Here is a 14495-nt window from a genome sequence, read left to right as displayed (position 1 = left end):
ACCCTCCACACCCTGCAGTCTCGGGAAGTTCCTCCGCATTCCTGCTATAGTCACACACGCACACACACACACACACCCATACTATACATATACATACACACACATACATAGAAAGCTGGGAGGATCCACACGCTGGGTCTGGGTAAGTGTAGAGAGTGAGTGTGTTGTTCCTGGTTTCTTTTCAGGGAAACTAAATAGATGTTGTCTTCATGTTCCTCTGTGTATGTGTGTGTGTTCAAACAGGAGTTTGCAGGGGCTGTGGGCCTGCTGTAGGACTGGAGACAAGATCCTCTTCATCAACGCCCTGCCAGGTATTGTATTTCCTGACTCATCCTCTCCTTTGCCCTTTATGTCAGTCTCTCTTTTAATAACTCTAACAATTGGAAGTGAACCATTGTCAGGTATCGCTCTGTCTCTCTCTTGAACTCTATGAGTGTCTCTGTATCTCTATATATCTTCAACCAAATCATAATAGAGGAAGTTTTTTATATGCTGCTGCTGCCAGAATTAGCACAGCTTCCTCTCAAGAAACTGAAACAGATTTATATCTTAAGCGTGCAGCAAGAAGCTGAAGTTACAGCCAGAGTGCGAATGACAAAAGTGCAGCATGCAGATTCCTGGAAAATTATACCTGAAATATTATGGGATGAATACGTCATATTTTGAAACTTTGAGAGGTTGAAACTCAGTTTTTGAAAGCTTGAAATCGATTTTTTTTTTTTTTTTAATGGTTTTGCAAGATTGACACTAAGTTTTGAAGGCTTGCATAATTTTTTGATATGCTTAAAAAAAATTAAAATCTCTGCAAATATTATTTTGTATTTGACTTTTCCTTCTTCACAACTGCAGCACTCTTTTTACAGTGCTTCTCCAATACATTTTCAGAGTTTCAAATTTGTCACTGTTCTACCAGTGTATTTGTTTGTTTCCCAGGTTTGAAACCTTGTAATTGAATCTGAAAACTGGTGTGCATATGTTTGGAAAAAGTTTTGAAACACTGAAACTTAAGTTTTGAAAATGTGAATCATTATTTTAAAACTTTTGTGGATGTAAATTTGCACTTGTGTTGCAGACAGTTCTTTCAGAGCTGAGTTTACAACACCCACTTTTCAGAGAACTGCACACACAGTTGTAGACACAGAAGTCACATGATTTCTGGTAACACTGTCTCACAGTTATGGTCTGAAACTCTGAAACTCCAAATATAGTGGTTACCTGAATGTAACGCCAGTTTTATGAGCCCTCTAATGAGCTTCCCTACTGGCTTACCCTACAAGCCTCCACCTCAGCACCTGAGAAAGATCTTTGCACTCACCACCACATTGGGAGATAGCTACCATGCAGCACCCTCCCCCTATAAAGCCTCAGTGCACTTGTTGCTCGTCTGCCTATGAAACTCAGCAACGAACAACTGGGGCCAGCTGCGCTTGTGGTTAGAGAGCTATGCATGTACTCATAGAACTGGAGTTACAGGTAACAATGATTTCTATGTTGTACGTGCTCCACCCTCTAACGGGCTTTGCTAATGGTTATAATCTAAGGCAAAGGCCATTAGGGATGAGATGTACTCCCAACTGGGCCTGTACCAACACTAGTCCTGACCCAGCCACAACCAAGAAACAACAGCAGTCCAGCGGCCGAGCTCTGCCTGTCTGAGGGTCTCACACCAGACTGTATTCTCCTGGTGGAGTGCACCCTCAGACCCACTGAGGGAGGACGACAGACAGAGGGGCCCCCTGAACCCAACTGCCGTGGCAGATGAACAACTAGTCGGGCCAAGCAGCCAACTAACACTACACATAGTTGAAAATGGGTGCCATCTTAGGGATGACAACACGAGGGCGAGGCTTCTCGTGTGGCTGGGTGAGGAAGCCTGCAGTGCAATCCTCGGTAGGAACTTTGGAGAGGGACTGTGGTGGCAGCAGGCTCCCTATCCTACTGGCAGTTGAGTTGAACAGGCTAGGCAGGTTGCGGACTTGTTGTCATCTTTGAAGAGGGATGAAGGGTCTTCCTCCTCGTAGATGTGACGCTTGTCCTCCTTGTCGTATTTGTCCCATGGCTTGGATTGAGCTGTCTCATCCTCCACTGCCAGTGCCAGGGTAGCATAGAGGGAGTAGACGGAGTCAGTGAACTTGTGTCGCTGGTCGCGTTCCTCCCGGGGCAGTGCGAGACAGGCAGAGTAGGAGTCGGCCTCAGCCCGGTGCCACTAACCCAGGCAGCAGAAGCACAAACACAGAGTTTCAAACTTTTGAAGCTTTTTTTTTTCAGTTTCGAAATATGACATGATATTCATCCCATAAAACTACTGCATATTCAGACTCACATGCAAACCATGAGTTCCATAAACAGGCCGATGGCTTTACAGTGTAATAGCTGGTAATGCAAATGCAGAAACTAAAAATGAAAATTATTGATAACTGTCAACGTATGACTGCACTCAAGTATGTAAATGATGCATTATAAAAGGCCTACTGCAGTGTGTCAGGAAGGAGTTTACAAGCACTGCACAGCACAGAGTCCTGAGAGCAGGCAGATAAGTCCTTGCTAACATGAAGTTTTTTCTTATCCTCATGGCACCATTTTGATTTTTCATCTTCTATTGTACTGTTATTGTCACACACCAAAAAACTGTGTTTTTTCTGTAGATGTTTAGATAACATTGCAAGCATTTTTCAGTTTTTAGGACCAGTGTCATTTAAGAGTGTTACAGCTTTGGGTCTTTTACCTTTAATCTAAATTGTCAAATGGAAAAAGTGTAAAAAAAAAAATGTAAAAAGTTAAGTAAAAGCGCAACAGTGTAACAGGAGAAGAAAACATCTCCTCATCTTTTCTGTTGGGACATGGCAATGATGCTGAAGATAAAAGCTCCAGTACTGGCAGAATGGAGCTGCACCATGGCAAACTAAAGTTGTTCTTGTGATCATTTCTTCCCAGTCTCACCATGAGTGAGGCAGGTGGTGATGAAGGTGGAGGTGGCAGCAGCAGTAGTAACACAGACCAGCAGACAGAGGATAAGTCTCCTGGAGGAAAGATTCTGGGAAAACTAAGCGCTATCGCCACTGGACCAGGCTGGACTAAGGCCAGCTGCCCCTGCTGTGTGTCGGAGCAGGTCGAGCCATTGGTTGTAGTGAAGCTTGGGGAGAAAGTTCGCCCCGAGACCAAGAGGTGGCTCATCAGAGTGATTGGAGCTCCTCAGAAAGATGGAGGTGAGGGCTCAGATTGCAGAGCATTGATTGCAACCTTGCAAAGAAAAACATGCAGATCAAAAATGTATGATCTTTTCTCTCATTCTCATACTGGAAATCTATTGCACAAGAGAGTCATTGCCTGGAAAGTCTCTAGTACTTAAACATTTGATTGCATTTGCATTTACATGCCAGTTAGCAATGCAGATAAATTTAGTAAAATGAGTTCTTGGTCAGTGTAAACCAGAGGTGGCTTACATTTAATCAGGAATGACTATATATATATTGAAAAGAAGAACATAGTTATGTCTGCATGTCTTTCTTTGCAGCTAAACACATCATTTCAGTATTCAGACTACTTTATGTATGGATCATTCATTTTTAGCCTAATAATTAGACTCAATTGCTAGTTTGCTTTTATACCAAATATATTTGAATTTTGGGGAATGTGTATAAAATGATGCACAAGACATTTATGTCGAATATTTCCATTTGGTGGAACGGTGCAGCCATAAAAACATGGTTCTGAAAAGTTCACTTGGTGTAAATATAACTTCATTCAAGAGATAGAAAAAGCCAATGAAGGATATACAGGATACTACCAGACAGTGTGGAATAAGATGATTTCAACAACCTTTAAGTGGAAACGTCTATTGGAGCAAGTAGTGGGAGCCCCCTAAAGATTTCCAAATATGCTTATTGTTGCTTCACTTGGATGAGCTTCACTGTACAGAATGATGTGTGTGCAGAGTTTGACAAGTTACGTTCTGTTGCCTCTTTTCCTACTTTATCTCTTTGCTAAACCACCTTCACAACCACCCCTCTTCTTTTCTCACCTTCATTTGTCCACAACCACTCCTTGACCAAATGCACACCTAGTAATTTATCTGTGTGCAGTCCTGTGCCTAGCCTAGTCGTCTTAGATTTGTCTGGTGTTTTTGCATCAAATATACATTTTTGTTTACTTTTTGTTTTGACCATAATACTGTATAGTCTTACTCTTGGGTTCCCCCTCTTACATTATCATTGCTTTGGCGATAACAACCACCATTATTTAGCACTCCTGCTTCTACAGATAACGACATGCATCTCTTTTTGTATAGTTGATAGTCACATTAACATGTTAAGCTTAATCCAGTTACGACAGACCAAGCTCCCTATTTTTGCAGCAATTTGCAGGATTTCCAACCAAATCATGTAAAACCCCATCAAGTAACTTTGTCAGCTGCCATCATCAAGCTCAAATCCCATCCTGCCATACTGCCATACTGCCTGTGCGTTTGGATTCTCTATCAACCACTGAAAAAATGTTTCTTCCTATTGAAGGAATGTGACCAGCTCGATGTTTAAAGGATATGTCTGTCCATATCTACACTGAAACAGTTTTTGATCATTGTAATTGTTCCTCCTCTCCATACAGTCAATGAAGAGATTCCTCATTTCCTCTCTTTTGGTCATAGATTAGAAAGTAAGAGTTTCAATATATCCTCTCTCTGTGCCACCCCAGGTGCAGCATTACTGGCCCACTCAGGTGAGGACGCCAGTGGTGACATCATTGTGGTCTCTGCCCCGCGCTGTACGTTACTACGAGCCACCGAAGAGTTGGGTCTATGTAAGACTTACTGCAACGGGGACATGGAGGCCTTCTCCTACCATGACAGAGAACACTTTAAAGATTCAGGTACAGCAACATGAGACAGGGTCTGTACTGTATGTTTGTGCTCTAATGCAACATTTACAACACAAATTACATCAAATAATTATGATCACATAAAGGTTTCATCATATTAAAAGGGCAATAGTTAAGATTTTATTGTCCAAGTTACTATTTTTTTGTATTAGAATTTCAGTAAACAGGTATGTCTATAAAGATAATAGATTACTTATTGTGTAACTATGTCATATTTTCATAGTTGTACGTGTCCTTCTTATCTAAAAGTAGCATCCTGTTGCTTAGCCATAAAATGAAGGCTTTTGTCATATACAAACAGTAGGTACACACAGCAGGTGCACATAGTACAAAGTTCAGTTATGTTGTATTTTTCCATTCCTTGTCTGTGTTCAAAGAGCATCCTTACTGCAGTGTAAGAACTATGTATCTCTAAATTTGGTGTTTTTGAATTGTTCAGATAAAGGTTAAAAGAGGAAGGTTGAGAAAATGTCTTACAAGCAAAATAAACTATTCAAACACCCAATAGAATTATTTGAAAACAAAACTGTTTTTATCGGGTCATAAAAAGAAAGGTGACATTTAGTTTTTCACATGACAGTGTCTGATGTGTTACTGTGCATATGTATCATATTGTGTATGTGCACAAACCTACTGTACCTATTTTGATGAAAGAATGAAAGGAAACAAAGGAGAGAGATGCAATAAAGGTTCCTGGCTGGATTAACAATTATAATATTTTCATAATACATTTTTTTTTACCAATATTATGCTTATTATGATGGTTAAAATAGCATTATCTTAGTAAAATCACACTAAAATAAACAAATGCTGTCTCAAGTGAAAGCATTCCTGGGAACCGAAAACCATGTTATGCTTTAAATTCATACAATTCTAAATCTTTCTAACTCAGAAATTTGTTTCTCAGACCATCTGGCAAGACAGGACTTAAGAAAGGAGCTTAATCTACTATAATGGTTTTACATGATTGTATTATGATGTTCTACCTTCTCCAACCTCTAAGACCAAATTATCAAAAAAAATGCATGGAGAGTAGAAGGGCTGTTGTCATACCAGTTGTGTGTTCCTTAAATATATTTTGGGATTTTTTCATTTTGACAAATAATTTTTATCACAACCAAGTAGGTGGACTTGATTTTTCTGGAGTTTTCTCAAGGCCTTCATCATTGTATGAAGTTCTCATGGAGATGTTATACTACAATATGGAATTTGGACACCAGGGGGTTTTTTAAGGGGGGAGATGATAATTGATGCCTCTGTTCAGAGATGGTCTCTGATGTCGGATGTGAATGTCCATCCACTGACTTCTGGTCGATGACCTTTGAACCCTCCTATGAAGTGACAGGTTTTAGTCTGGTGTTTTACAGACTGATGTTGTCTGTTTCTGCTCATGACTCTTCTGGTGATGTAGTGATCCCTACAGCTGTTGTATATAATGTCATACACTGCTCCTCTGCAGACTACATGTGACTTACTTGAGGACTGATGTTCTGACAGCTCAGCCACATAAGGGAGTCCATAGCGAGGCTTCTGGTGGTCCCTGTTGAATTGACAGTGTCTTCTTAGTCTTAAATTGGTTTGGGATTTCCGTCATCCAATCCTTGTGTCCATTTTCCTGGTTTGCTGCTCAGACATGCTTCACCTCCCTCTCTATCCACCTCCTCATTAACAACATGTTGTGCTGTGTGGGAGGCTTACTCACCACTGATTATGTTGTATTATGTTGTATGTAAGTACTGATTAGAGTTAAAATTTCCTCTTCCTGCTCACAAGTGAACTCGATGTGTGGGTTGATGTTAATAATGTGTTGAATGAAGCTGGAGCAGTGCAGTGCAGCAGTTCAAGCATAATATTTTAGGTGTTTTTATTTTAGAAATGAAACCGTGAAATGGCATATTCTTCTTCTTGTATGCGCTTGTATTCATGCATTGCCGGCTATTCATGTATCTGTATCTGTTCATGTGTGACAGACAACATGGAGGTGTTCCTGACGCTGGCGGAGAGAGAGTACATAGTGAAATATGAGCTGGACGGTCTGCGGGCACAGAGGGACCTGAGAATACCTGGCCTGCCTGACAATTACACACTGCAACACCGAGACAACATCTGTGAGTGCTCTCACTGTCTTTTCACAACCATATAGAATAGAATAGAATCAAGTACAACTTTATTATCCACCAGAGTGAAGAATTGGCTTAACAAAACATAGAAGCAGCACAAGAACATGTAATATATAAAACAAGTAACAAGATACCACTAGCCGTACAAGATAAATGATTGTCATTTATCATTGGAGCATTGTGAAGAGAATCTACTAGTGGGGGGGATTTCTGTTTACTGATTTGTCTCTAAATTTTCTAAATTTTTAATTAATGCTTTGAGATAAAGATGAAGACAGACAAACAAACAACAACTCAGAAGCTGGAGATTAACACTTTTTAACTTTGTTTAGGCATTTTTTACAGTGCACTTATCTCTTGTGTTGTAGACTCCCATCCAGGTCATATACCGAGTTTAGAATGATCTAATCATCAATTATGATGTAGATTTTTTTGGGACATACTAACAGACGTGGTAAATATTTGTTGTTGACTGCTGTCTCCACATTCAACCAGTATCAAACTGTACGATGTGCATCCTGCCCTGCTGACCTCAGCTGTTCTTCTCTCTTCACATTCAATCATGAAAATGCTTCACTCAGCATCAGCCTCTGTGTTTGTGGTGTATATGTGTGTGTGTGTGTGTGTGTGTGGGTGTATGTAACTGTCTGTATATGTGTGGATGAGTTATTGCTTGCTTGCAAAACTGTCCCTGCTTCACTCATGTTCTCAAGTTACCGTTTGTTGGAGGGCTGTTGTGATAAAGTGACTGAATGCTTTTGCAGGGCAGAAGCTGGGGTCAGCTGGTGTGATTGTAGACACCTTCCCTCTCCATAAACACGACAAACTGAAAGATCTCAGTGAAGCCTGGTACTCTGGGAATCAGCTGGCTCAGCCACTGGGTGGGTGGAAACGCACCAAACACTCACACACTACTACGTAATTGTACACACATGCAGAAGCAGATACAAAGTCTCATTTTTTGATGCTTCTGTCACCCCTGAGAGGAATTCTCAGTAGATGGCTGGGTGGGTGTTGGAGTGGAAAGTGGGTGACAGTTTCTATTTTCTGCCTCTATATACTGTAAGACACATGAACCATGGGGGTCAGCCCCCCTATTTTCCCTCAGCCCTTCCACAACACACATAACCTGCTGTTGGGGTTAGGGTTAGAGGGTTAGGGATAGGGTCAGACAGACAGGAGAGAAAACATTACCTCATTGGCAGAGATACTAATCTGAGGGAACATAGATACACTCCCGAACCATGGATGCACTTACACCTGATACCTCTACCCGCTGCTTTGTCCAGATTCAGTCAATGCATATTTTGGAAGCTCAGTGGCGTTCTACTTCAGCTTCCTTGATTTCTACACCTGGTCTCTGCTGCCACCAGCGATACTGGGCCTGTCCATCACATACTTCTCAGGTAGGTGTCTGGATTTCTGTTTACACTGTTATTTATTATTATTTTATATTTTTGTTTACAGATGCAGTACATAGCATTTATGCGGTATTTAGTATATAAAATCATCATTAGAAACCTGTTCAAATCTTGATAGGTATCTTAAATCTGCACAAGGCAGTTTTGTAATGTTAGCAGCATATATGGCAAGGTGAGGCAGCAGTTTGAGCTTCAAAGAATCAATAATTTGATTACTGAAATATCAGAAAACTTCATATTAGTAAACTGTCAACAGCACATTAACATATGGCTGGTGTGTGATGCTGTAAAACAAAAGCTAACAAAGAGACAAGAGAGGAACAACACTGAAAGTCTTTCACGCTAGCAGCCTGTGAGGCTGTAATACTTGTTAGGCATTTTAAAAAAAGGATGCTATTCTTATCTGTGGAAGCAAAGAATGCTTGGAGTTACAACAATTTTATTTTGCACCATTATCTCGAGATCACAAATTAATCATCTTGTTCACTTTTTGTTTTTAAAGGACCAGTGTGTAAGATTTAGTGGCATGTAGCAGAATGGACTTGGCAGAAATGGAATATAATATTCATAAGTATGTTTTAATTAGTGTATAATCCCATGAAAAGAAGAATTGTGTTTTTGTTAACTTAGAGTGAGCCTTTTATATCTACATAGGAAGCGGGTCCTCTTCCACGGGGGCCACCATGTTGTACTGCCATGTTTCTACAGTAGCTACTTCTACGTTGTCGTTTAGGCTGATGTATTGTGTATTTAAGTCTTGTCTAGTGTAGCTATAAGATAAAAAACAAACTAATCAGACACTTCTCTTTATTCATCACAGGTGAAGTTCAGAAGGAGATGGATGAGTCAGTCTCGGGCTCACAGGTCACGATCGCTGATGATGATGCAGGACCTGGTCACATCATCCAGGCTGTGTTTAGTATGCTGTGGTCCACAGTGGTCATCGAGCTGTGGAAGCGTCGGAGCTCTTCCCTGTCCTACCGCTGGGGGACCCTGCACCTTGCTGAGCGCTTCGCAGAGCCACGGCCCGGTTTCCATGGTGATCTTGGGGTCAACCCTGTTACAGGTCGCGTGGAGCCGCTGTTTGCTGAATGGCAGAGAGACCTCCGTATGGCGCTGGTGTCAGTCCCAGTGGTGGGAATGTTTCTAGGTAGGGCTCGAATTGAATCCTGATTAGCTGCTTTTTATGATGCCTCAAGTAAAAGATGAAGTAACGTTGAGTGTCAGTTGAGGATGAAGTGCAACCGAAGTGTGAAAACATGTAAAAGCACTTAGATGCAGAAAAGTACGCTCTGCCTTTTAAAATTGCAAAGCCTCTTCTCAGCTCTGCCTCCCTCCTCACCCTCCTCTCCTGGCACATTTCCTCCTGCAGGGTTGGTGGTGCTGGGTATGGTTTGTTTCTACTGGGGGGAGGCCCAGGTGAAACAGCTACACCAGGACTGGGACTCCCTGCTGACTCAGACTTTGCTCTACATGCCCTCTGTGCTTCACATCGTCTATACAAACATGCTAGCGAATGTTTACAAGACAGTGGCAAAGTCTCTGACTGAATATGGTGAGTGAGGAACAGGTGGTACTAGAGGGAGAATGAAGACTTTATGAATACAATGATATCAATGATGCTTCTTATAATGCTGATGGAAATCCAATGAACCCTCACTGTGTCCCTTCAGAAAACCACAGAGAAGAGTCCGCCTTTCAGAACCATCTAACAGCCAAAGTCTTAGTGGTAAGTTTCCCCTACTGAAACATCAGCCTATACTGTACATCCTTTTACCCAACAGGCTAATTTACTCGTCTCTTTTCCCTTTTCCTTCAGTTCACCTTCTTCAACTACTTTGCAGTGCTCTTCCACATTGCCTTCTTCAAGCAGGATGTGTCTTTGCTCCGTAAGGTAAAAACTGAGCTCAGCAATTGTTCCACTCCTCTCAGGAAAGTGTTGTGTCTTTAAGGTGGTACTCCAACAATTCAGTATTGCACCATAAACTTGAGCAACGTGCATGAGACAGATAGGAAATGGTGCAAATCGATGCAGCAGAGGCCAAAATATCCTGACGTTTAGTCCCTTATGTTGGTCAAGATCCAAAAATATACAACTCGCATAATGCAACTCGACAGTGTGTTTTATTAGATACTCGTTGCCTATATCTTACCAACTCCACTCACCTTGTTGGAGATGTTAGATATGTTTCCAAGTCCAGCTGAGATAATGACATCAACCAGGGTTATTTTCTTAAATTTTAGCTTTAAAGCGCACATAACATGCTTTTTGTTATTTTCATTCAGTTCAAATTCAAGTCAAATGTTCAAGTTCCAAAAACTTGAGATGAATGCATGTAAAAATGCCATCTTCAAGTCAAAAGGCAGGGCGTCTTTGTTACTAAGGTTGTACCAAGGCCTGTTTGTGTTGTCCACTCACATATTTCAGATGGGATTTGGGCTCGAAGTTTATATTTTAAGAACGAGAAAAAGTAGTGAAATCCAATGACTATAGTTTGTTTCATTGTTTGTTTATGTTGCCTCTGGAGCCAGTGGAAATCTGCTTAGGAGTAGCTTCCAGGAACTAGCCAATCAGAACAGAGTGAAGTCGGGAAGGGGGTCTTAAAGAGACAGGAGCTAAAACAGCCTGTTTCAGACAGAGGCTGAACTGAGGGGCTGCATAAATAGCCAGGAGTTAAATCAGGAGTTTTTTGAACTGTAAATCATGCAAAGATATTCAAGTAGAGCCCCAGAATAAAAATATAGACCTGTGAATGTGCATGTTATGTTCTCTTTGAAGAAGACTTACTAACTTTACAGCTGTTTCCGAAGAGTGAGCAGTGCCAGCCTTATTAACAAAGTGAATTATCATTTCATTTCACCTCATTCAGCCTTCGTACATGTGGATTTCTTGCAGGAAGCATCATTAGTAGGGTTTTATTTTTGTAAGTCAACTTACAACTTGTACAGCTACGTCATTCTTGTCCACACTTCATCACCATTTTTCTGTTGCTATTTTTCATGGGTGTAGCTTGGTAGCTATGTAGGAAGATGACATTCCCATACTTAACCCCGCTGGAAACAGTCATGCACACAACACCAGACCTTTTTAAATTGCTGAACAAATTTGAGATGTGGGCGGTGATTCAGAGGCATTGAGTCAGGCTATCTCATTATGAGTACGGAGTCATAATTAGTAACCGGATCTTCACTTGTAAAATTGGTGGAGTGTCCCTTTCACAAAGAGTGCAAACTTGAAATGTGACCCAACAAGTGAGTGAATGACAGTGGGTGACTATACAATCCCATATTAATCACATACATAATCTCTCTGTCTCTGTGAAGCGTCTGGCCTCTTTGCTGATAGTGAGCCAGCTCGTGAACCAGGTGACAGAGGTGGTCATACCCTTCCTGGTGGACCGGCTCGTCAACGCCCCCCGTAGGAGAGAGAGAGAAGATGACCCGCAGGAGGACAAATTCAGGAACCAAATCACCTCGCCTGTTTTCCCTGTGTGTACAGTTTTAAAGATTTACTGAAGCTGCACATCAAAATGAGGGTTGAAAATGCAGTTTGGCAGTGTATGACAGCTTCATGTTTTATCACAGGGCCTGTTTGGGGAGTACATCGAGCTCTTGGTGCAGTTTGGGTATTTGAGTCTTTTCTCCTGTGTGTATCCTCTGACGGCCGTGCTGCTGCTCATCAACAACCTCACGGAGATCCGATCGGACGCTTACAAGATCTGCAATCTTTTCCGCAAACCATTTTCCCCCCCTGTGGCTAACATGGGCGTGTGGCAGGTCAGCAGAAAACACAACGCACAACAGAATTGAGACGCACTCAGTGTGTCACCACTCACCAATTATGAGTAAACAGCTTGTGCCATTGTCTTGTGTTTCAGTTAGCTTTTCAGGTCCTGAGTTTTGTCTCCGTTGTGTCTAACTGCTGGCTACTGATACTGTCACCACGGGTGCGAGAGCTGTGTCAGGAGGGCGGGATGAGCAGCACAAACTTTCTGCTGTTGGCTGTTTTGGTGGAGGTACGAATGAAGGAAATGGAGAGGTCACTAGTGAGAGTTAAATAATCGCATCTGTGTGTTTTTTCTTGACACTTTTTAACTGTGTGTGTTTTTGCAGCATGTGCTGATCTTGATCAAAGTGGTTTTGGCTGCCTTGATCCCTGATGAACCGGACTGGATCAGGAAAAAGAAAGAACATATAGAGTACACATCCATGCAGGCCCTGAGACAGCAGGTTAACATCCTCAACATTCACTTCATTACATAGTATTTTGGTTTTCTACTTCATCTGCGTGACAACTTTTCTTTCTTTCCTTTCAGAAGCTGCTTTCTGAAGAGTCCTGATTGCATTTCAGATTGTGGAGGTGGTGCTGTACAGCTGCTACAACCAGAAGATACAGTACCACTGAGCCTTGCAGGGTCCATGATGCATACTGCTGTGCCCTTATACTCCACCTTTTAAAGTGCTGACAATAAGATTTCTGCTACTCTCACTAAGTCACATGGTGCTTCTGCAATGTAAACACTCTGAAATGCACCTTTATATCATACATACACTGCAAGTGCAATTCAAACAGCAGCTAAAAAGTGTTGTTTTTTTTCAGTATTAGACGGCAAATGTTATGTATACAGATGCCCTTTAAAATATTATGTTAATGATAAAGGAGGGTTATTTGTGCAGATCTAATGAAGGGACAGTAAATAGGTGAAGAGTTGTATTACATATTTAGTAAGGGACAGACAGGAAGGAGTATTGATGTCACTGGCAGGGTCAAAGGCCTACACAGAACACTTGACAAAATGTTCCAGTTTTATCTGCTTTATTTATTGCTCAGTGCTCCAACTTGGTGATAAGCTACAGTTAGTGATCAGGATTCATAATGAGAGAATAGTGTCATCATTAGAGTGATTATCATTAGAAAAACAGCCGCCCGAATAATAGAAAATCAGTCATTAAAGCTTCTCTATTCAACATTTTTATATGTGTTGCTCAAAGTGATGAGCCCACAGAGAAATATCACCCAACAGTGCAGTTCTCAGCTCTACGGGGCTTTTTAGCTTCTTTCAGTTCCTTGTTTTGGTTTAGTGGCCAAAAAGTAAATTATTGCAGATTTAGTTTAAAAAAACAAATCTTTTTGTCTTTCTCTCTGTCTGTAGGCACTGATGTTAAAACTTATACCATCAGCTTAAACGTGATGTAAGTGTTAATGCTAACATGTCAAAAATCATACTCTTGTCCTATTTGACCCTTTATAAGTTGTGTCTAATTGAACCAAAAGTGGGCAATGTTGCACTTGTATCTTTATTTGTAGGTGCATTGGTGATACAGTGATACTGTTTTTTATTATGTAATCACAGTATGGCTATGGCTTGAGGTTCCTCAAATGACGTGTAGCATGAGGGAAATGCTGTGCCAAGATGTACAATTTGCGTTGAGAGTGATGGGTAGCAACCAAAGAACCGCTAGTGCTTTGCTATTAGAAATGTATTATTTTTTTATGGGTGTATTTTAGTCTTTACTCACTCCTCAATTTGTTGTGTGCCTCTAAAAACAACTGCTTGAATTTATTGTGCTGCAACCACTAATTCATCTTATAGTCAAATACTAAATATCACAAGTGTTCACTCTTCACTGCTGGTAGATTTGACTTCATACACAAATGTGTAGATGAGTGCACTGGGGAAGTCCACCATTTCTTCCATGAAATAATGGTGTATTGTTCATTATATAAATTATTGATTTTAGAAGGTAGTATTTTTTCCAGCCACCAGGAGGCACCATACCCTTTCTATTCCATTCCTCATGCAGCTTTTCAGGCACTGGTGGCTGCAAAGGACTATATCACATAGGTTGTGAGACTTCCTCAGCTGGCTGCAGCTGCACATGTACACTCTTGACGCTAATCATAAACCTGTGTGTGTGTGTGTGTGAGTCTGTGTGTGTGCTCTGATCTGAGGGGTCCTACCTGGTCCTAGGATCAGGATTTCAGGTTAGAAACAGAGTTGACAATGTTTGCTGGTTGTCCAATAAATTCACAAAGGAAAACTGTCTGGTTGTCATGTCTACACTTTCAGAAAACATC

The 14495-nt window shown here is 41.2% G+C and overlaps 1 protein-coding gene across 1 annotated transcript; it reads left to right on the top strand.

Annotated features, from left to right (window-relative positions):
• Window positions 1–14461, top strand: ano10b (anoctamin 10b). The gene is made up of 16 exons (XM_042410692.1): window positions 1–142; window positions 244–311; window positions 2935–3206; window positions 4693–4866; window positions 6846–6983; window positions 7760–7876; window positions 8285–8401; window positions 9237–9566; window positions 9789–9971; window positions 10090–10145; window positions 10236–10310; window positions 11741–11905; window positions 12002–12193; window positions 12295–12432; window positions 12530–12646; window positions 12733–14461. Exons 3-16 carry the CDS (start codon window positions 2942–2944, stop codon window positions 12754–12756), a joined length of 2091 nt encoding a protein of 696 aa, XP_042266626.1. The 5' UTR covers window positions 1–142; window positions 244–311; window positions 2935–2941; the 3' UTR covers window positions 12757–14461.
• The last annotated feature ends 34 nt before the right edge of the window (window positions 14462–14495 follow it).

The sequence above is a fragment of the Thunnus maccoyii genome, chromosome 5, assembly GCF_910596095.1.
Source record: "Thunnus maccoyii chromosome 5, fThuMac1.1, whole genome shotgun sequence".
In the NCBI taxonomy this organism is placed as follows: domain Eukaryota; kingdom Metazoa; phylum Chordata; class Actinopteri; order Scombriformes; family Scombridae; genus Thunnus; species Thunnus maccoyii.
This window is presented reverse-complemented; position numbering and strand designations above follow the sequence as displayed.

What these genes read in the sequence shown, in the direction of transcription:
- ano10b (XM_042410692.1), top strand. Translation starts at nt 2,942, where the DNA reads ATGAGTGAGGCAGGTGGTGATGAAGGTGGAGGTGGCAGCAGCAGTAGT. An exon ending in AGCTCCTCAGAAAGATGGAG is followed by an intron (nt 3,207 to 4,692) that starts GTGAGGGCTCAG and finishes GTGCCACCCCAG; the next exon opens with GTGCAGCATTACTGGCCCAC. An exon ending in GCAACACCGAGACAACATCT is followed by an intron (nt 6,984 to 7,759) that starts GTGAGTGCTCTC and finishes ATGCTTTTGCAG; the next exon opens with GGCAGAAGCTGGGGTCAGCT.